We start from the raw sequence: 23,393 nt of genomic DNA on the forward strand, positions 1-23,393 counted from the left end.
GAAAAAAAAAAAAAAAAATCAAACAGCCACAGACTAAACACGTGCGTATGGCTCTGAGCCAATAAAACTTCCCAGGTAGTCCTCAATTTACAACATATTTGAGTTACTGTGAACTGCACTTAGGATTGTCTGTCTGTGTTTTTGGTACATGTTATTGTTGATAGTATGTACTACGTACAATGTGACAGTTAAGATTTGCTGATGTTATCTTTCTCAGATGTTCACTCACAAATTTTCAAAGATCAGATTTATAAAGGTAATAAATGCAATAATGAAAATGCAAAAACAGATGTGTTGACTTAGGACAGAATCACCAGAAGGGAACCCCGCTGTAAGTTGTGGACTATATTTACATAAAAAATAGGCAGAGAGCCAGATTATGCATGTGAACCATAGTTTGCTGACTCCTAATTTAAGTAGCAGAGCTTTTGCATGCCTTTTATTTAATTTCATCTCAGAAGTGAGCAGGCTGTAGTTGCTCCAGCCTAGTAAGAACATAAGAAAGGTTTTGAATGAAGATAATTGATTATTTCCAGCTGGAAGAGATGAGTTTAAGAGAGATGGTCTTTCTCCATCCCAACAGGCCTAGGGTTGCCAACAAAGGACAAAGCAAGCCCAGTTCTATACGAGGAATGGACTCAGAAGATGAGTAGATGGGAGCCTTTGGTGTGTGGATTGAAATAGGATAACTCTCACAGATCTTTGAGTAGCCCTGACTATACCAGTAGCCTGAATGACCTTGTTCCCACCTCTGTACAGGAGCTCTGGTGGTGTAGTGCCTAAAGCATTTGACTGCTAACCAGAAAGCTGGTGGCTCAAACCCACCAGCCACTCCTTGGAAGGAAGACTGGACAATCTACTTCCGTAGAGATACTGCCTCAGAAACCCAAGGAGAGGTCGCTATGAGTCATCTTCCACGTTGGTAGAGCCTATATATCATATCCCTTTCAAATATCAGCCTTGTGGATCCCCTCGAGTTTATAATGTTACTTGAAAAGTAAAATAAGACAAATGATACAGTACTGTTTAATTTTTACTCTGGAATTTTACTATGGAATTTTTAATGGTGGAATTCCATGATAGTTCAGTATCATGGTCTAGGCTCATTTCTGCCTCCCTGCTTTTGTTCTTGGTGGCCTTTTTCCACCTTGATATAGCTCATCCATTGTCCCAGAGTGATTCATAGCCTATGTGGGGTGCTGTTACCTCCTACCTCTCTGTGGTTTCCACGTCTCTTGGCAACTATGTGGAGACTGTTGGATCCCCTCAATTTAATACCCAGTCATGTGTTCTTATAGCATTTGTTGGTGGTTTCAGTGATGTTGCTTATTTTCCCAACTACAATGCCAAGGGCTTCTTTAGGACAACAAGACTATCTGGGGCAGGGACACAAAGTGGTATAAGGAAAAGTTAGAAGCTCTGGCCTTATGAGTGTATCATCTACAAGGTTTCACTTGATAGGTTTTGCCTTTAGTCCAATGTTGATTCTTTCTAAGGCTCCATTTCCTCATCTGTAAAATGAGAATTAAAGGAAATAATCTGGTAATGTGAGAATTCCCAGTCCTATGAATTACTGAAAATTCAGGTTCTCAAATTCAGATTGTATAAGAAACCAGGGACACCATGGAAAAACACATAACAAAATAACAGCAACCAATTCATACTTGTCAATAATTACACTGAATGTTAATGTATTAAATGCACCACTCAAGAGATGGAGAGTTGCAAACTGGATAAGAAAACAAAACCCATCAATATGCTGTCTACAAGAGACACACCTTAGGAATAAAGTCAAATTCAGATTGTATATTGGTGTTATACAGTTTGTGTTAACTTTTGCTTATATCATCAGGGAAAGAGGAAGCACAGAACAAGCTTTAAGATCATATTTTATAAAGGATACTTCTTCTTCATTAAAAAATATCCTTGGGAAATTATGGGAAGATGGAGGCATAAACAAACCATTGTTCTGACCATCCTCACAAATATAACAAGAAATAAAACAAAGGAATGATGCTTAACTTTGAGGGACTCTGAATTAGGGAACAGAGGAAAGCAGGCATCTTTAGTGGAGGCTACACCCAAACCAACATACTACAAGAAGAGCTGTGATAGCAAAAACGCTGACCTCCCTGAATGTCTGTCTGTGGTATGACAGCCCTTTTCCACCCAGATACTGTCACCTCCAAGCCTTCTGTGAACTGCTAGAGAGGGGCCCTGCAGTGCAGTCTGCTCCCATAGTCAGCACTCTGCAGGCCTCCTTGCATTGCCCATAGCTCTGGACTTTCAAACCAACAGGGCAAACTTCCTGGGAGTCATTTAGGGTTAGTCTGCCCCCACTTCCAGTTGGGGCTGACAGCTGCTGACTGAGTCTGCTGTGTGCTAAGGATCTGCAATTTTGAGTCTGCATCCACAGTCAGCAGCCTACTAGGGGGACTCTGATAGCAACAAGGCAGCCCTCCCTGGTAGTCTTTTTGGAGTGTGATTACTTCTCCAACTGGTAACTGTCAGTTGCTGGGCTGATATGAACTATAGCAGGTTTCCTACAGTGGAATCAGGACATGGATCACTTAAGTGCAGAGTGCTCCACAATAGCCACAGGGCCACTGGGGCTCTGAAACCAACAAGACATCTCTTGGAGGTCCTGAAGAGTGCCAGCCCCTCCTCCTCCTCAAAGGAAGGAAAATCTGCCTGTGCATCCCTTGAATGCCAGCTCAGGTATAAGCCCTTATAGAGCAGAGAGGAAATGTTGGGCAAAACTAGAGGGCAACATGAGGCCCTCAAGCAGGCTTGCTAGGTGTGGATTTTCCAACTAAAAATTAGATTGCAGAAACAGAGAAAGGAAAGGAGAAAAGGGACTACACCTCCTGGTTGATATATTGGTTAGTACACAATATCTTGCCCAACTGGCAGGACAGACTGAGGTAGCATGTTCTTTGGTATATTTGGGAGAGATTGAAAATTAAAAACAAAATCTAGAACTTTTGAATCTCAATTAAACCAGAATGGGAGAAGGAGCTGTCACAGGCAGGGAGAGGAAATGGTAAGCAAATGCTAAAGGCTCTTCCCATCTAAAAGTTTATTGCTGAAAGTGGTGCAGGCAAAACTTGTGAAAAACTGAGAAACTTAACTCCCTCAAAGATTTTAATGCCCCAATAAAAACCCACAAGACACACAAAGAATAGATAAACAGTGGCCCATCCAAATGTACATGAGAAAGGAAGTGAAAGCACATCTGGGGATGACCAATAATGAAAAAATCTAAAGGAATATAATTTAATAACATTAAACATAATTAAATAACTGAAGGAAAACATAGATGAAGAGCTGAGAGAAACAAGGAAAATAATGCAAGAACAAAATGTGGATCTAAAGAAGATATTGCAGCTGAAATGGACAATAATGGAAATGAGAGACACAGTAGAGGGTGAAATGAGAAGACCAACAGATTTAATCAGGCAGAAGAAAGAATCAGTGAATATGAGGATAAGATATTTAAAATTACTGATGTTGAAGAGCAGTAAGAACAGAGGTTCAAGAAGGCTGAGGCAGTTTAATGTAATTATGGGACAGCAAGAGACCTAATATACACATCATGGGAATTATAGCAGCAGATAAAGAGAGAAAAGGGACAGGAGAATATTTGAAGAAATAATGACAGAAAATATCCCCAATCTAATGAAGGTTATGAACCTAGAAATCCAAGAAGCCCAAAGGACCCCAAGCTAGATACACCAAGAGATCTATACCAAGACTTACATCATAGTTGTGTTGTTGTTGTTATGTGCCGTTGAGTCGGACCCGACTCATAGCAACCCCTCTTTGGGTTTCTGAGGCAGTATCACTATGGAAGTAGATTGCCCCATCTTCCTTCCAAGGAGTGGCTGGTGGGCTTGAACCACCAGCCTTCTGGTTAGCAGTCAAGTGCCTTAGCACTACGCTATACTATACCCAGCAAAATTATTCATCAAAAATTGGGGTGAAATTAAAACATTCTCAATGTTTCTTCAAACAGAAGCTGAGAGCGTTCACATCCAACAGAAAAATACTAATAGAGCTTTATAAATTGAAGGGAAAAGACATGATAAAGCTATACATAAAAAGAAATATCCTTAATGCATGGACAAGTATAAGGGGTGGCAATAAGTTATCCATGCTTGATAATTCTAAATGTTTTGTCCTTCATGTTTTCAAATAACAAATACATAAAAGGCAGGGATAAAATTATGTTACAGGGCACATGTAAGGATGTAATTATAACAACAATAAAAGGCAGAGGAATTATATAGATACGGGATGTTTTCTATGTTACTGAAGTTAATTTGGTACCAACTTAGTCCTGAATGTTATAAGTAGAAGCTGTTGAATGTAATATTTATGGTAACCACTAAGAAAATATATTTTAAAAAAATACATAAAAGGAAAGGAAAATGGGAAACAAAAAGACTCACTATAGTAAACCAACAATACAAATAGCAAACACTAGTAAAAGACAAAGACAAAGTTTATGATACAAAACAAATACAAAATGGCAAATGTAAGTCACTTCTTGTCAGTAATTACATTTAATGTAAATGGGCTAATTGACCCAATCAAAAGGTAGAGAGTGTCAGAATGGATAAAAACACATGATCCAGCTGTATCCTCTTTACAAGAGATACACCTTAAACTCAAGGACACAAATAGGTTGAAAGTGAAGGGATGCAAAAAGGTATTCCATGCAAGTAGTAACCAACCTACTCAAACTAACTCAAGAGGAAATAGAAAGTGTTAACAGACCCATAACAGTGATCAAAACTCTGGCTGGGGGGAAAAAAATTCTTGCTGGGGTGACAATTTTAATATCAGACAAAATAGATTTTAAGACAAAAATCTGTCAGAAGACGTAAAAATGGTTGTTATATAGTGATAAAAAGTCAATAAGATTTAAAAATCATACATATATATGAACCTAATATCAAATCACTTAGATGTATAAAGCAAACACTGATAGAATTGAAGGGAGAAATAGATAGCAATACAGAAAATCATAGTTGGAGACTTCAATGCATCACTTTCAGTGTTGGACAGAACATCTTGAAAAAAAGATCAATAAGGAAACAGAGGACATGAATGACACTACACACCCACTAAACTTTACAGATATAGACAGAACCCTCTACCCAAGAACAGCATAATATACATCCCATTCCAGTGACATGGATCACACTTACCACTCTTCAGGAGAGACCATGTTTTAGGTCACAAAGCAAATCTTAATACATTAAAAAGATTGAAATGATATGAAGTATTTTCTCTGACCACAATGGATGAAGCTAGACATCAATTACAGAAAAAAAACCTGGAAAATACACAAATGTGAAAACTAACACACTGTTTAACTAGCAGTGGGGTTATGGGAGAAATTACAATTTTATGAGGATAAAATGGAAACACAGCATACCAAAATTCATAGGATGCAATGAAAACAGTACTCAGAAGGAAACCTACAGCAGTATATGCCTACATGAAAGAAGAAGAGAGATCTCAAATTAATAGCCTAACTAGACAACTCCAGGAACTAGAAAGAGAAGAGAAAACTAAGCCTAAACCTACCAGAAGAAAGAAAATGATAAAGATAAGACCATAAATAAATAAAATCAAAAACAGAAAAACAGCAGAGAGAATCAATAAAACCAGAAGTTGGTTCTTTGAAAAGATCAATCAAATAGGCAAACTTTTAGCTAGACTGACAAAAGAAAAGAGAAGATACAAACAACCATTATAAAAAATGTAAGAGGGGACATTACAATTGAACTGATAGAAAGAGAATTATGACAGAACATTATGGCAAAAAAACTATATCCTAGATGAAATGACAAATTCTTAGAAGCACACAACCTACTTAAACTGACTCAAGAGGAAATAGAAAGTCTCAACAGACCCATAACCGTGATCACAAACCTCCTAACAACAACAACAACAAAAAAGGCCCAGATCAGATTGCTTCAGTGGGGGATTCTATCAAACATTTGGAGAATTGACACCAATATAATTTAAACTCTTTCAAAAGATAGAGAAGGAAGGAATGAATACTCCCTAATTTATTCTATGAAACATATATAACCCTGATAACCAAACCAGACAAAGACACCAAAGAAAAAGGAAACTACAGGCCAGTATCTCTTATTAATATAGATAAAAAAATCCTCAACAAAACATGAGTGAACAGAATCCAACAGCCTATTAAAAGTGTTATACAGCATGACCAACTGGGATTTTTTCCAGGAATTCAGGGACGATTAAACATTTAAAAAATCACTCAGGGTAATTGATTGCACATCAGTAGGACAAAGGAAAAAACACATGATCTTCTCTATGAATGTTCTGCATTTTATAAAATCCAACACATTTTTTTTGATGAAACCCCTAAAGAAGATTGGAATAGAAGGGAAATATGATTCAGGGCATATATGAAAAGCCCAAAATTAGACATTAGTCCAACATTATATAACCAACATTAGACAGTCTCACGGTAACTGAGAGCTATCCCTTAGAAATTGGGAACAAGACAAATGTGCCTGCTCTCACTACTTCTATTCAATACAGTATTCTATTCAATACTGTATTAGAATTTCTAGCCAGAGCAAAAAGACCAAAAGAAAAGGTAAAATTTTCTCTGTGGATAATATGATTATATATAGAAAATCCCAAAGAATCCACAAGAAAACTTCTTGAGATAACAGAGGAAGTTAGCAAAGTTGCAGAGTACAAGGTCAACAAACAAAATCAGTTGGATTTCTACACCAGCAATGAGAAATACTAGAGAGCAATTAGGAAAACAATTCCTTTTACAATAGTATCTAAGAGACTAAAATACATAGGAATGAATCTAACCAGGATAGGAAGAATTTGTATGAGAAACACTGTAAAACACTACTGAAAGAGATTAAAGAAGGCTTAAATAAATGGAAAACTCTTCTCATGTTTGTGAATTGGAATTGTTAAAGTAATATTGTTACTATCTTAATTGTTAAGAAAATACTATATTTTTAAAATATTTCTGTGACAGCTTTATTTCAAGCATTTTCAGCTTTATATATTTTCACTCAGAATACATAGCAAAAGAATGTCTGAAGTATCTGTAGATAAAATATACAACTTGCTTAAATGTTCACACTCTGACGTATACTTTGCCATGTCTGACTTCAGATAAGAGAAGGAAGCTGTGCTGTGGCAATGTACTTCCCTAGTTTTCATATGTGGTTGAAAAATTTACATTAAGACAAAAAAAAAAAAAAAAAAGAAGGCATAAAGAGAACCACTTGAATGTTACTTTTCCAGTTTGGGATATAGGAGGATAGACAATAGGAGGCAAGATGTTGAATAAATGTATCTATGGAGCACAGGGAATTCTCTTGGTATATGGTACTACAAATTACCAAAGCTTTGCGAATTTAGAAGGTTGGTATTCTTTGGTCAAGAAAGTGAGGGAGGAATCAGAAACTGAGCCACTGGTGCCTTGGTGGGCAATAAAATTAATTTGGAGCATATGGAAACAGTAAAACCTGAAAAACACTTGTGGTATTGCCAAGGAAATGCTTTTAGGAGCCACTTTGTCTCAGCCAATATGGGAGACTCTGTCTTCTTATGTTTTCAAAATGTTGCTGCTGAAATCCTTGGAATCAAATTAAAGCAAATATAGAACAGTCATAGTGTATTGTCAGGGAATATTCCAACTCTTCTCAGAGTGGAATCTGTGCAGTGCAGTAGTGCAGTAGTGGTGAAAGCAGATATTGTAAACTACAACCAGGAAACAATGTCAAGAACTGTTAAACCTCCTAGAAGCTCTGTGTTGTGCAGTTCACTGAGAGCTGTTTCCCTTTGATAATTCTGGCTGCCCTTCACCACTGTGCAAGCCTAGGATGTCTAGGAACTTAGCTTTGTCGGTGACAATCTCTGTAGTTCAGTTAACACTTTCATTCTAGCTACCTCCCAGCCACAGGCAACTCCTTGGACTAGAAAGAATTCAACTTGAGACCACACACTTTGCAATCCAAATGGAAAGCCTATTCTCTGGAATTAGACTGCCTCAATGAAAAAGAATGAATTTGGTTCTCTTCATGTCTTCACTTTTTTTTTTTTTTTTTCCTGCCTTGATATATGTTTTTCAACCACATATGAAAACTATCCAAGTCTTGAGCCAGGTATTTTGCCACAGCATAGCTTCCTTCTCTTATCTGAACTCATACATGGCAAAGTATACTTCAGAGTGCAAACATTTAAACAAGTTTTTATCTACGATGTTTAAGACATTCTTTTGCTATGTATTCTGAATGAAAATATATAAAGCTCTAACTGAAAATGCTTGAAATAAAGCTGTAAATAGAAATATTTTAAAAATATAATAACTAAAATATGTATAAAATTTCAACAACTTAACAACAAAAAGACAATCCAGTTATAAAATGAGCAAAGGACTTGAATAGATATTTCTTCACAGAGGACATCAAATGGCCACCAAACATGAAAAGATGTTCAGCCACGTTAGCTATCAGAGAGATGCAGATCAAATCCACAATGAGTAGGATTACTAAGAGAAACAAAATAGAAAACAAACAAATATTGACAAGGATGTGGGGAAATTGTTACCCTACCATATTGCTGATGGGAATGCAAAATGGTACAGCCATTGTGGAAACAGTATGGAGGTTCCTCAGAAAACTAAAGATAGAACTGCCTTATCACCCAGCAATTCCACTGTTACGTATATACCCAAAAGACTTGCAACCAGAAAATTAAACATACTCGTACCCCAGTGTTCATTGCAGCAGTATTTACAATAGCTGAAAGATGGAAACAACCTAAATGCCCATCAGCAGATGAATGAGTAAACAAAATGTGGTAGACGCATACAATGGAATACTATTCAACCAGTAGGAGAAATGAAGTTTTGATACATGTTACAGAGTGGATGGTGCTGAAGACATTATGTGGGGTGAATTAAGTCAATCACAAAAGGACAAATATTTTATGACCTCACTTTTATAAAAAGGCAACAAAAGGGAAATGTATAGATAATAAAGTTTATTAGTAGTTACTAGGGGCAGGAAGCTCTGGTAGCATAGTGGCTAAAGCACTTGACTGCTAACCAGAAGGCTGGCGGTTCAAACCCACCAGCCACTCCTCGGAAGGAAGGAAGGTTGGGCAATCCTACTTCCGTAGTGATACTGCCTTGGAAACCCAAGGAGGGGTCGCTATGAGTCGGGGCCGACTCGACGGCACATAACAACAACAACAGGGGCAGGAATTGGAGCTCTGGTAGCGTAGGGCCTAAGGCATTTGACTGCTAACCAGAAGGCTGGTGAACCACCAGCCACTCCTCAGAAGGAAGATGGGGCAATCTACTTCTGTAGTGATACTGCCTCAGAAACTCAAGGAGGGGTCGCTATGAGTCAGTCCTGACTCGACGGCACATAACAACAACGGGCAGGAAGGAGGGGGGAAAGAGGTGCTAATGGTGCTGGAAAAATTACCTTGATTAAGGATAGGGTTGCACAGCCAAGTATTGTAATTGCTGTGGATAAGTTTAGGAGCTCTGCTGGTGTAGTGCCTAAGGCAAATTTGACTGCTCACCAGAAGGCTAGCAGTTCAAACCCACCAGCCACTCCTTGGAAGGAAGATCGGGCGATCTACTTCCGTAGTGATACCACCTCAGAAACCGAAGGAGGGGTCACTATGAGTCGGATCTGACTCAACAGCAGTGAGTTTGGTTTTTTTGGTTTGGTCAATAAGTTATTGTTAGGTGTCATCAAGTCATCTCTGACTCATAGTGACCCTATGCACAGCTGAATGAAACACTGCCTGGTCCTGTGCCAGCCTCACAATTCTTGCTATCCCTGCGCTCACCGTTGCAGCCACTGTGTCTATCCATCTCATTGAGGGCCTTCCCCTTCCTCGCTGACCCTCCACTTTACCAAGAATGATAACCTTCTTGAGGGAATGATTCCTTCTGACAACATGACCAAAGTAAGTGAGATGAAGTCTGGCTATTCTTGTTTCCAAGGAGCATTCTGGCTGCACTTCCTCCAGGACAGATTTTTTTAGTCCTTTTAGCAGTCCTCTTAGCATTCTTCTCCAGCACCACAACTCAAAAGTATCAACAGTTCTTCAATCTTTCTTATTCATTGTACAGCTCTCACATGCATAAGAGGTGATTGAAAATACCATGGCTTATGTCAGGTGCACCTTAGTCCTCAAGGAGACATCTTTGCTCCTCATCATTTGAAAGAGGTCCTTTGCAGCAGATTTGCCCAATGCAGTACATCGTCTGATGTCTTGACTGCTGCTTCCAGGTGTTGATTGTAGAGCCAAATAATATGAAATCTGTGACAACTTCGGTCTTTTCTCCATCCATCATGAAGCTGTTTATTGGACCATTTGTGAGGATTTTTGTTTTCTTATACTGAGGTGTAATCCATACTGCAGACTGTAGTCTTCAATCTTCATCAGTAAGTGCTTCAAGTCATCCTCACTTTCAGCAAGCAAAGTTATGTTATCTTCATATTGCAGGTTGTTAATGAGTCTTCCTCCAATCTTGATGCCATGTTGTTCTTCATATAATCCAGCTTCTCAGATTATTTGCTCAGCATACAAGTTGAATAAGTATGGTGAAAGGATACAACCTTGACACATTCCCTTCATGATTTTGAACCATGCAGTATCCCCTTGTTCTATTTGAACAAAAGCCTCCTGATCTATATACAGGTTCATCATGAGTACAATCAAGTGTTCTGGAATGCCCATTCTTCTCAATGTTATCCACAGTTATGATCCACACAATCAAATGCTTTTGCATAGTCAATAAAACACAAGTAAACATCTTTCTGGTATTCTTTGCTTTGAGCCAAGATCCATCCGACATGAGCAATAATATCCCTTGTTCCATGTTCTCTTCTGAATCCAGCCTGCACCTCTGGAAGTTCTCTGTCAATATACTGCTGCAACTGTTTTTGAAATATCTTCAGTAAAATTTTACTTGCATGCGATATTAATTATATTATTCTATAATTTCCGCATTCTGTGGGATCACCTATCTTTGGAATGGACACAAATATGGATCTCTTTCAGTCAGTTGGCCAGGTGGGTAGCTGTCTTCCAAATCTCTTGGCATAACCAAGTAAGTGCCTTCAATGGGGGATCCATTTGTTGAAACATCTCAGTGGGTATTCTGTCAATTCCTGGAAACTTGTTCTTCGCCAATTCCTTAAGTGCAGCTTGGACTTCTTCCTTCAGTACCATTGGTACTTGATCATATGCCACCTCCTGAAATGGATGAAGATTGACCAGTTATTTTTGGTACAGTGACTCTGTGTATACCTTCTTTCTTCTTTTGATGCTTCCTGCATCATTCAATATTTTGCCCACAGAGTCTTTTAGTATTGCAACTTGAAGCTTTATTTTTTTTCCTCAGTTCTTTCAGCTTGAGAAATGCCAAGTGTGTTCTTCCCTTTTGGTTTTCTAACTACAGGTCTTTGCACATTTCATTATAGTAATTGGCTTTGTCTGTTCACGCTGCCCTTTGAAATCTTCTGTTCAGCTCTTTTATCTTGTCATTTCTTCCATTTGCTTTAGCTAGTGTATGTTCAAGGCCAAGTTTCAGAGTCTCTTCTGACATTTATTTCAGTCTTTTCTTCCTTTTTTTGTCTTTTTAATGACCTCTTGCTTTCTTCATGGATGATGTTCTTGATGTCATCCACAATTCCTCTGGTTTTTGGTCATTGGTATTCAGTGCATCAAATCTATTCTTTAAATGGTCTCTAAATTCAGGAGGGATATTATTAAGGTCATATTTTGGCTTTTGTGGACTAGTTTTAATTGTCTTCAACTTCAACTTGAACATGCATATGAGCAGTTGATGGTCTGTTCCACAATCAGCTCCTGGGCTTGTTTTGGCCAAAGATATTGAACTTCTCCACATCTCTTACCACAGATGTAGTCAATCTGATTCCTGTGTATAGTCATTGCTTATGTTGTTGAAAAAAGGTATTTGCAATGAATAAGTCATTGGTCTTACAGACTTCTATCATGCGATCTCCAGCTTTATTTCTCTCACCAAGGCTATATTTTCCAACTACCAGTAACTCTTTTTTTCCAGCTTTTGCATTCCATTCACCATATGAGTGATAGATAGTCAACACATCATGATTGCAGGTTTGATCAATTTGAGACTGCAGAAGTTGGTAGAAATCTTCAGTATCCTCATCTTTGGCTTGGGTGGTTGGTACATAAATTTGTATAATAGTAGTTTTAACTGGTCTTTCTTGTAGGTGTATGGATATTATCCTATCATAGCATTGTACTTTAGGACAGATCTTGAAATAGTCTTTGTGACAGTGAATGACACACCATTCCTCTTCAATTTGTCATTCCCGGCGTAATAGATCATATGGTTGTCTGATGCAAAATAGCCAAAACCAGTCCATTTCAACTCACTAATGCCTAGGATATCAATTATGCATTCCATTTCATTTTTGACAACTTCTAATTTTTGTACATTCATACTTTGTTCATCCCATGTTCCAAGTATTAATGGATGTTTTCATCAGTTTCTGGTCATTTTAAGTCATGCTACATCAGCCAGTGGAGGTCCCAAAAACTTTACTCTATCCATATCATTAAGATCGTCTCTACTCTGAAGAGTCAGCTCTTCCCCAATCAAATTTTGAGTGCCTTCTGACCTGATGGGCTCTTCTTCTTGCACTATGTCAGACAATGTGTCAGGGCTGTTCATAAAGTTTTCCAATAATATATCAGACAGTGTTTCACTGCTATTCATAAGGTTTTCACTGTCCAATTCTTTGAGAAGTGGATGGCCTCTTCCTTCTTCCGAGTCTGTCTAAGCCTGGAAGCTCCACTGAAACCTCTCCACTGTGGGTAACCCTGCTGGCATTTTGCAACACGGAGGCATAGCCTCCAGCCTCACAGCAACACATAAGCCACCACAGGATGACAAACTGACAGACAAGCTAGTCTCCCTTAGTGGTTCCTAACCACTCTGCACCTGCCTACCTCAGGTCCCAGCTTTAATAGAGAGCCACACCCAAGTGAAAAGCAGCCTCCAAGCCCCGGTAAGTTGTACTCTTGTAAAAAGTTGAATTGGCAAATTGTGTGATAAATATATTTACACTGACAAAAAAAAAAAAAGAGTAGATGCTGAGGCTGCTTATGTACAGTCCAACCCCTCATGGATTTTTGTGCCTTGATTTAGAGGTTTAGTGCCATGTTTTCATGAGAGTCCCAATTAATCAGCCTAAAACTGTGTTTAGTGTTTCTCTTTTACCTCCTAGTTCACTGTGTAGTGCTTGGGCTCTTAAAAACTTGGAAGCAGCTTCTCAAGGCACAAAGAATTGTTCTCTATTCTTCTGGAGCAACAGAAGAAGGAGAGTCTGTAATAGGAAGATGATATGGAATGCGTAGCTAATTGCCTCCATAAACAACTGCTTTCTTGCCATGAGACCAGGAAACTGGATGGTAACTGGCTACCATTACTGAAATTTTGATCAAAGATTCCATAAACTAATCTTAATCAAAAGGGAAATGCAGAACAGATTTTCAACTTCTCAGGGACTCTAGAACATTTTGATGAAAGAATAATCTTGATCAAAAGGAGGAAAATGCAGAACAGGGACTTAAGACTTTCTGGAGCCTTGGAGGGTAGATGAATCCCTGAAACTATTTCCCTGAGATAATCTTGAAACCTTATACCAAAAATATCCCAAAGTCATTTTAATACCAAGCAATGCTTCAGCTTAAAATGGTCTGCCTAAGCATTATGCTCTTTTAAGAACTATCTAAATGAGATCACATTGGCAGGAGCAATTCAAAAGATTAGATAGAACTTTATGGGGTAGTGAGATTATATTATTGAAAAGAGGAACAGCTCAGAACAGAAGGGTAAGAATGGTTGCACAACTCAAAGAATGTAATCATTGTCAGTAAGTTATACATGTAGGAACGGTTGAATTGGTGTGTTTTGCCGTATATATTAACAACAAAAGAAATACAGTTTAGAGAGAAAAGGAAGAGTAACGTGACCATAATTTAAAAGTTTTGAGTATTAGAGAAGAGAAAAATAATCACCCTTACTCCTTCAACCATCATGCAAATACTCATTAGTATTTTTTTCTTCCTTTTTTGTATTTTTGACAGTGTTGTGATCATGTATTGTAATTATCTTAACAAGTTTTATGTCTTACTTTCCCAATGCTTTATTTTAATTTTTTCCAAACACAAAACTTCTTTTTCTACTCTGGTATATTTCATAAGTACTGAAATAATAATGATGGTATGAGTGGAGAGTTTCATTATCTACGTACTGGCTATGCATGAAATCTTGGATGAAATCTATTTGTATTGAAATAATCACTTAAATAAAATTTCCTAATCTTTTCTATTTTTACAAACTGATTAAAAAGAATTAAAATGACTATAAAGAAAATGTGCCTTATCTAGATAAAGTATCTGCAGTAAGGAAAAACAGCTTAGGTACTTAAATATAAAGTGTAACCTTTTTTTTCCTTTTTTTTTTCTTAAATTTAAGGTCTATTTTAGCTTCTTACCTCCTGAAGGAAAAGCTCAACATTTTGGGCAAATTGGGTTGTCTGCTAAGCTGTGCAGGGTCTGTCGTGCTGATTATCCACTCCCCCAAATCTGAGAGTGTGACGACTCAGGCTGAGCTGGAGGAGAAACTAACCAATCCAGGTAATTCCTTTATAGCAACACTGCCAGGAGAGCTTGCCAACAATGGCACAAGGTTTTGACTTTTCAAAATGGTGTTTTATACTTCCTGGATGTTTAGTTGTTCCATTTGATCTTTTATCACACATCTTATGTTCATCATGCACACCTGATTGCACTTTCTACATTCTCCAGCTCTCTCCCTCTAGTGTTTGTAGAGTCATCCTTTCTTGAGGTGCATCAGAGCCTGGGATAGAGCTAGAGTAAGCCTGGTTGGGTCCCTGTTCTGCATTTGTGACCACTATTGAGCACCTCCTGGAGGATACCTCCAAATAAGTGTCTGAAAGGAAGCTGTCATACCTTTTCTCTCAATCCTTCATCCCTGCACTGGTTCCTCTTCAGCTTTTTGTACCTCTGGCATCTCAATAGGCCTCCTTCCTTGTTTATCCTCTCTCCCATCCCTTCCCCAGAGCCCTCTGTTGTCACACTGTTGTAATCTTCCTGTCATGCAGGAGTTCACTTCTAGTCCTTCTGTGACCTTTCAGCCCTGTGCATGCTCATTGCCCCTTTTTCCACTGTCCCCTTAAGTCTCTAGAGTCAGAAGATGGGCCCACCCCTGAAATCCATGCTCTTCTGGGAGCCATGCCTCTCAGTAAGGTCAGTCCTCCCAGGCTAGGCATGTACACATGCCAGAAGTGCCAGCCTGTGAATATGCTGACAGGCCTGTGGATGATTGCACCTGCTTCTCTTTGCCTTATCCTTGTCCTCCCTCCATGGTCACCCATCACAGCCCACTTGCTTCTCTACATTCTCCTGTAGCCAGCCCTATCTGCAGTGGTGGTCAGGTCTCTGGGGCCTGACATTATGAACCTGTGCCCTCCCCTTGGTATCATCATTCTCCTTTATGATGCTTGTATGTCTGCACAGTAGTGTTTCTCTCAGATTTCAAGCTCTTTGAGGATATAAATTGTGTTTCATTTATCTTTGTATCTATAGGACCTCTTATAACTTATTATTTGACACATGCAATAAAATTATATCTGTTAATTACATTGGTTTTGTAGACCACCAATAAGAAGCCCTAGTGGCACAATTGTTAAACTGGGTGCTAACCAAGAGGTTCCTAGTTAGAACCCACCAATGGCTCTGTGATAGAAAAGACCTGGGAGAAAAGATCTTGTGATCTGCTCCTGTAAGATTTCACCTGGGAAACATTACAGGGCAGTTCTATTCTGTCATACAGGGTTGCTACCAGTTGGAATCTTCTCTAAGGCACACAACAGACCACCATCAGTTCTAGATGGGTACTGGCACACAATTACTTCCATATCAGTATCCAAATACAGATAATCTCTATTACACAAAAATTGGCCATTATTTTGTAGATCTCAAGGAGCAGTGATTGACATAGCAAGAAATGTATATTAAATTTTAAAAAGCAATTCATAGTGAAATTACCCAAGGCTCCATCTCCTAGTAATTTTTTATCCCTAAAGATCTGGTGGTACAGTGGTTAAAGCATTCAGCTATTAACCAAAAGGTTACCAGTTTGAAATCACTAGCTGTTTTGCAGGAGAAAGATCAGTCAGTCTGCTTCCATAAAGATTTACAGCCTTGGAAACCCTATGGGGCAGTTCTACTCTGTCCTATAGGGTCACTGTGAGTCAGAGTTGACTTGATGGCCATGGGTGTTGGTGAAGGTTATCATTATGATGTTCACGTCCTCTCATAAAAACCAAAATATTTCCAATACTGTAGAAATAAATAAGTATACAAAGTCTTGAATAAAGGTGAACCTTCTGAGTACTTTATTTATTTATTTATTTAGGTTGGGTTTTATTTTGTTTTTTAAAAATATAGACTATTCAGCTTTTGTCACTTGTACAATTCAGTGAAACCAATTACATAAATCATGTTGTTCAATTATCACCAGTATCCATTGCCATATTTTTCATACCTATAAACAAGAACTTAATTCTACCTAGGCAAAAATTTCCCTTTCTTTCCTTCCCTCCTGCCCCTGTTGACTAGCCATAAAGAGAATTGTAGTCCAGGTATATCTGTCAAAAATAGATAAACCTTGAAAACCTTATGCTGAGTGAAATAAAAAAAAATTTATCACAAAAGGACAAATACAGTATGATTTCACCAATATGAAACACTTAAAATAGCCAAAATGCTTCTTTTTGGTGAATGTGGGTGATAGCAATATATTCAGTGGTAACTTTTTATAAAAAAATATGTATCATTGGAATAGCACCATAAATATTTGCATGAAAATATAATGGTAGCAAAAAAGATATTTTTTAACATGAAAAGCTTTTGATTACTACAGAAGTAGATTGCCCAATCTTCCTTCTGAGGAGTGGCTGGTAGGTTTGAACCACCAGGCTTCTGGTTAGCAGTCAAATGCCTTAGGCACTGCACCACTAGAGCCCCTACCTAGAATATAAGGTGGCATTATTCTGGCCACTTAATTTATTAGATTAAAAGTGGTTTATTTAAAAAAAAATGTTTCTTATTTTTTCAAGGTAAAAGCACTAGAATGAATTCTTGTCCTGTAAAATTAAAATCAGCACTTGTTTATGTTTGTCAAACTGCTGATATGTGAGCTCTAAAATTCAGAGGGGAAGGACATGACAGGCTAGAAGGAAAGTTCTCTAAGGAGAGATTAATATAAAACTCATTCTCAATGGGAAAGATGTCATCCTAAGAGAGCAAAAATTGGTTGTTGGGGGGTAAAAAAAGTCTTACTCTTTTTATGTATAAAGCACCAATATACAATGAGTACATAAATGCATAGTATATCTATGATGTTAAAATTTCATGAGAGTGGGCAATTGGGAAATAATGTCTAAAATGGTTCCTGAGGAGGACAATAATGAGGAAAAAAAAAAAAAACAGACAAAAATAAAGAGAAAAAATTGAGAAATATCGATGTAAAATAAGAGTCACAAAGCTGAGGAGCATCTGGCTGATTTTACTAAAGAAAAAAAAAAAAAAAAAGAAACAAAGATTGCTCACTGAAAATAGCATTTACTTGAGTCTAGATTTTCCTTTTGGAGCTGCCCAATTCTTACAAACAGTTGCTAGGGCATATTGTCATTATCTCCCTCCTCCAGTCCCTCTTTCCAGCAAGGACAGATGGTCTCTTCTGCCTCTCACCACTGCCCACTCCCACCTCCAGGCATTTTACTGCCTGGCAGCCTTCTGAAATGTAGGCCAGATTATCCTTTCCCTGTTTAAAAACCCTATGCAAACTCCCCCTTCCCTTCAGAGAAAGCCCAAACTACTCCATGCTCATGTGCAGCTTTTCTTGCTACTAAGGTGCACATTTCCATTCAAGCTGCTTCTAAACCTCTGCTTTCCCCCATACTTTGTACTTGCTGATCTTTCTGCCCTCCATTGCCCTTTGTCAAGCTTGTTGTTCAGGCTTCCTGACATCTTTCAACTGTTATTCTGGTGTCCATTTTCCCGAGAGAGTCTTCCTGGATGCTCTTCCTCCGACGCTGGAACAGGACTAGGGGCCTGCATCAGAGTCTCCAGAGTTCCTCTTTATCCCCTGGAAAAAAGAGGGAAACTCCACATCCTCCTTGCTGGTTTACGTATCTACTGCCTATTGAGTTTGCCAAACTCTGTTCCCATGCCTATCAGGCCCAATACCTAGCAACCCCCTTTATGATCTGGGAATGAAATTAATGGAAAACAAAACCTCCTTGTATACATAGGGAGCTCTGGTGACATAGTGCCTAAGGCATTTGACTGCTAACCAGAAGGCTGGCAGTTCAAACTCACCAGCCACTCCTCAGAAGGAAGGTTGGGTAATCTAATTCCGTAGTGACACTGCATCAGAAACCCAAGAAGGGGTCTCTGTAACTTGGATCTGACTCGATGGCAGTGAATTTGGTTTGGTTAGTTTGTATGCATAGTTTGAAAGCAACCAATATGATGCCCTAACTGTAATATAAAGAAGAAATAGCGGGATGGCACTTTATAATAAAATAGGCATTTCAATATATGAATGCTTGGGCACAACTACATGAGAAGAGATTGAAGTAGGCAGACCCTACAGCACCCAAGGAATCACTGAGAATCTGGCAGCTGCAAATAAAAACTGATGTGGGGTATGTTATTATTGGCTCAGACACTCAGATGTGTCTTTGCCATCAGCAATGTGATCCTCCAAAATGAAGAATCACTCGATGAAGTTCTGATTAGATAAAGAAAAATCTTCCCTTAACTTACATGGAAATTATACTTCTGAAAAATTAATTGTATATTAAATTCATGTAAAACTTGTATTTTCTTTTTAATTTTTATTGTGATTTGGGTGAAAGTTTATAGAGAATTTTCCATGCAGCAGTTCATATACATTTTGTTTCATGCCATTGATTGCAATTCCCCACAATGTAACAGCTATTTTCCCACTTCCTCCCTGTAGTTACTTCTTCCCTGTGTCCCTCTTTCCTATGCTATCTCCTTGTGCAAACATTGCCCTTCTGTTCTTCCACTTTTGATCACTCTGAGGAGTGAATCTACTTGATACATCATATGTATATGCCTGTCTGTTGTTTGGCTAGAAACCACAGGAGTGAGTTCAGTTCCAGACCTGAAGGGTAACTAGGGGCCATAGTCTCAGGAGTCGAACCAGACTCTATCAGACCAGCATATTTTTCTTATGATTTTGAGTTTTGTTCCATGTTGTTCTCCCACTCTATCCAGGATCTCAAAACTTACTTTCCAAAGTACATAAAATAATTTCTGGGTTTTGATATAAATATTTTTCACTTATAAGTCCAAGGAGATATTTAGAAATTGTGAGGATGAGATGATTTTTTACTGTGTGGGACTGTCTGCACAACTCAGTGCTCCTTATCTCTGCCCACTGTATGCAGCTCCCAATTATCGCAGCAGTCACAGATACCTGCATAGCTTTCGCACCTAACCTCCTGTCCCCATTGTCCAGGTGCCCTATCTGCCTGTGATAAAGTGAAGGGAAAAAAAAAAATCCACTGCCACTGAGTTAATTCTGACTCATAGTTGACCCATAGGGTTTCCAAGGCTGTAAACCTTTATGGAAATAGATTGCTTCAACTTCCTCCCACACAGAGGCTGATGGCTTTCACCTGCAGATCTTCTGGTTAGTAGCCACATGCCTTAACAACTATACCACCAGAGCTCCTTCTGCCTATGAGAGGCATTCAGCAATAGATTTGTTTAATTGCCTCTCTAAACTAAGAAAATCCATCTTGTGAATAGCTTTTTTTCCCCCCCAACCTTAAAGTATCTAAGTTGATTTTTATTATTACTAATAGTAATACTAAGGAGTCCTGGTGGCACAATAGTTAGGCACTTGGCTAACTGAAAGATCAGTGATTTGAACCCACCAGCACCTCCTGCGGAGAAAAGATTTGGTATTCTGCTCTCATAAAGATCTCAGCTTAGAAACTGTAGGGTCAGTTCTCCAAAACACCAATCAAACTCACGGCTATTGAATCAATTCCAACTCATAGCAACCCCCATTGAGTTTCCAAGGCTGTAAATCTTTACAGAAGCAGACTGCCTCATCGTTCTACCACAGAGCAGCTGGTGAGTTTGAACCACTGACCTCCTGGTTAGCAGCCAAATACCTTAACCACTTTACCACAAGAGCTCCTTATAGGGCACTTCTACTCTGAGTTGACTCATAGTCATAAGGTCACTATGAGTTGAAATTGGGAGCTCTGGTAGCGTACTGCCTAAGGCACTTGACTGCTAACCAGAAGGCTGGTGGTTCAAACCCACCAGTCACTCCTCGGAAGGAAGTTGGGGCAATCTACTTCCGTAGTGATACTGCCTCGGAAACCCAAGGAGGCGACTCTATGAGTCGGGCCAACTTGAGGGCACATAGCAACAACAACATGAGTTGAAATTGGGAAACCTGGTGGCTTGGTGGTTAAGGCATTCAACTGCTAACCAAAAGGTTCGTGGTTTGAACTCACCAGCCACTTCACAGGAAAAGATGAGACAGTCTGCTTCCATAAAGATTTACAGCTTTGGAAACCCTGTGGGGCAGTTCTTCTGTGTCCTATAGGGTTGCTATGAGTCAGAATTGACTCCATAGCAGTGAATTGGGTTTGTTTTTTATGAGTTGCAATCAACTCAATGGCATACAACAATAAGTAGAGGGCTTATTTATTGATATGTTAATATTTAGGAGCTATAAATGTTTTAATGGTGAGAATAATTTTTGTGGAATGAAATCAGTGCATCTGGTAAACTCAACCTAGAACACTATGGTACCTGCCTGCCCCAAGCCAAGGCCACACTGTGCCCTCTGGAGCACAGTCACCCAAAGAAACACAATGATGGGGGACCCATAGGTCATGGTATCTGGGTCACTGCCCAGGGTCACCATCTGCCATCTGTGTTCCAGTGTTTGTGGGCTACCTGTGCATCGTACTCCTCATGCTGCTGCTCCTCATCTTCTGGATTGCTCCAGCCCATGGGCCTACCAACATCATGGTCTATATCAGCATTTGCTCCTTGTTGGGGAGTTTCACCGTGCCTTCCACTAAGGGCATTGGGCTGGCAGCCCAAGACATCTTCCACAACAACCCATCTAGTCAGAGAGCCCTCTGCCTATGTCTGGTACTCCTGGCTGTGCTCGGCTGCAGCATCATCATCCAGTTCAGGTACATCAACAAGGCACTGGAGTGCTTTGACTCTTCAGTGTTTGGGGCCATCTACTACGTCGTATTCACCACACTGGTCTTGTTGGCCTCTGCCATCCTGTTCCGAGAATGGAGCAACGTGGGCCTGGTGGACTTCCTGGGGATGGCCTGTGGGTTCACGACCGTTTCTGTTGGGATTGTCCTTATACAGGTGTTCAAAGAGTTCAATTTCAACATTGGGGAGATGAACAAATCTAATATGAAAACAGACTAGGATGAAATGGAGGGTGTTGGGTAGCTTGAGGAACAGAAAATGGATATAGTTTCTGTTTCTAATTTGATGTGGAGTGGAAGACATCCTAAATAACTAATATTAAAGTTGCCCATTATAGGTGATCTGGTACACAGAGGCCTATACCCTAAAACCATGTGCATTGAAGCATTACTCAGCACCACAATGGGAGCCCTGCCCTCTAGAAGCTGAAATTACTGAAGGGTTGCCTGGATGTCATCTCTTCAATGAGGGAAGTCTCATTTTCATTGTCATGAATACTCTTCCTTTTAAAACATTTTAACATGATTTACACAGAAAGTAAAGATAGGCTTTTTCTGGTTAGTTTTTATAAAGGAGCAGATGTTGTTACTTAGATTACTTTGGAAATGGGAGAAGTTGTTTTCAAATCTGATTCTCTAGAGTAAATGCTTTGATAGTTGTGTTACTTTGCATTAGGCATGTACAGTGTTCAGGGACTATCTTAGTTATCTAGTACTGCTATTACAGAAGTAGCACAAATGGATGGCTTTTACAAATAGAAATTTATTTTCTTACAGTTTAGAAGGCTTTAAGTCCAAATTCAGGGCACTGACTTTAGGAGAAGGCTTTGTGTTTCTGTTACCTCTGGGAAAAGGTCCTTGTCTTTTTAGCTTCTGTTTCCTGGTTCCTTGAAGATCTCAACATGGCTTGGCATCTATCATCCCCCATCTCTGTTTGCTTAATCTGCTCCTTTTATATTTTGTAAAAGGTTGACTCAAGACATCTTCCACAACAACCCATCTAGTCAGAGAGCCTTCTGCCTATGTCTTATATTCCTGGCTGTGCTAGGCTGCAGGAGCATCATCCAGTTCAGGTATATCAACAAGGCACTAATCTGCCTCATTAACATAACAAAGCCAATCCATTTCCAAATCGGATTATAACCATAGGTTAGGGATTAGGATTTACAACACATATTTTTGGGGTACAAAATTCAATCCATAATGGATACCTTACCCAAATAAGAGATATAATATGTAATTGTTTTTAATCTTTTAAACAAGTTGTACCCTCCTCCTCTAACCTAAAAACATTTTAATAGCAAATATATAGAGAAGAGTGAATGGACACAATTCAATGCCCATTTACAGATGAGTTTCAATAGCTTACATCAGTATCAGTGCCTTTATCACTTCAACTGTTCACTTAATTTGAATATTACTGTGTGTACATTCTCTTAGGTTAGAATAATGCAACTTGATTATTTCAACTATAAGTATGTGAAGCAATTAGAAATAATAGTATATTCTTTGAAGACAGCCAAGACTAAAGACACATTAGAGCAAATTGACCCTTTTAGCATGTAGTTGTTGTCCAATTAAAGACATTTCTTTAAAAAGCATGAGACATTTTATTTTCATTCAATCTATGTAACTGGAATCCAGTATCAAATATATCCATATTCATTTTGAGCAAGCATTCTGGCTGTTGATTAGATGGTCATTCAAAAGAAAGAAATTATTTAACTTGATAATAAGGCTGTTAAATGAGAGAGTAACTGTTAAATAGCCCATATATTGACTTCTCTGTCAGGAGACCAAGTCAACACAGGAACTAGTTAAAGGACACAATTAGGCTATTTTCTACAAATTGGAACACATATAGCTTTTGATAGTGACTTTTTCAGAGAATGTCTAACAAAAATGAAAACAATTAATTTAGTTACTTCCTTGTTTGAGATGGCAGAACATCCTACAATTCCTCATTCA

The 23,393-nt window shown here is 38.8% G+C and overlaps 1 protein-coding gene across 1 annotated transcript in view; it reads left to right on the forward strand.

The window, feature by feature from the left end:
* Window positions 1-21,645, forward strand: part of NIPA1 (NIPA magnesium transporter 1) — a 234,505-nt gene extending 212,860 nt beyond the window's left edge. The window contains exons 4-5 of the mRNA XM_007956734.2: window positions 14,582-14,742; window positions 21,134-21,645. Coding sequence (XP_007954925.2) covers window positions 14,582-14,742; window positions 21,134-21,645 — 673 coding nt within the window. The remainder of the gene's footprint in view (window positions 1-14,581; window positions 14,743-21,133) is intronic.
* The last annotated feature ends 1,748 nt before the right edge of the window (window positions 21,646-23,393 follow it).

Source organism: Orycteropus afer, unplaced genomic scaffold, assembly GCF_000298275.1.
Source record: "Orycteropus afer afer isolate SDZICR_OR568_19922 unplaced genomic scaffold, OryAfe1.0 scaffold00656, whole genome shotgun sequence".
Taxonomy (NCBI): domain Eukaryota; kingdom Metazoa; phylum Chordata; class Mammalia; order Tubulidentata; family Orycteropodidae; genus Orycteropus; species Orycteropus afer.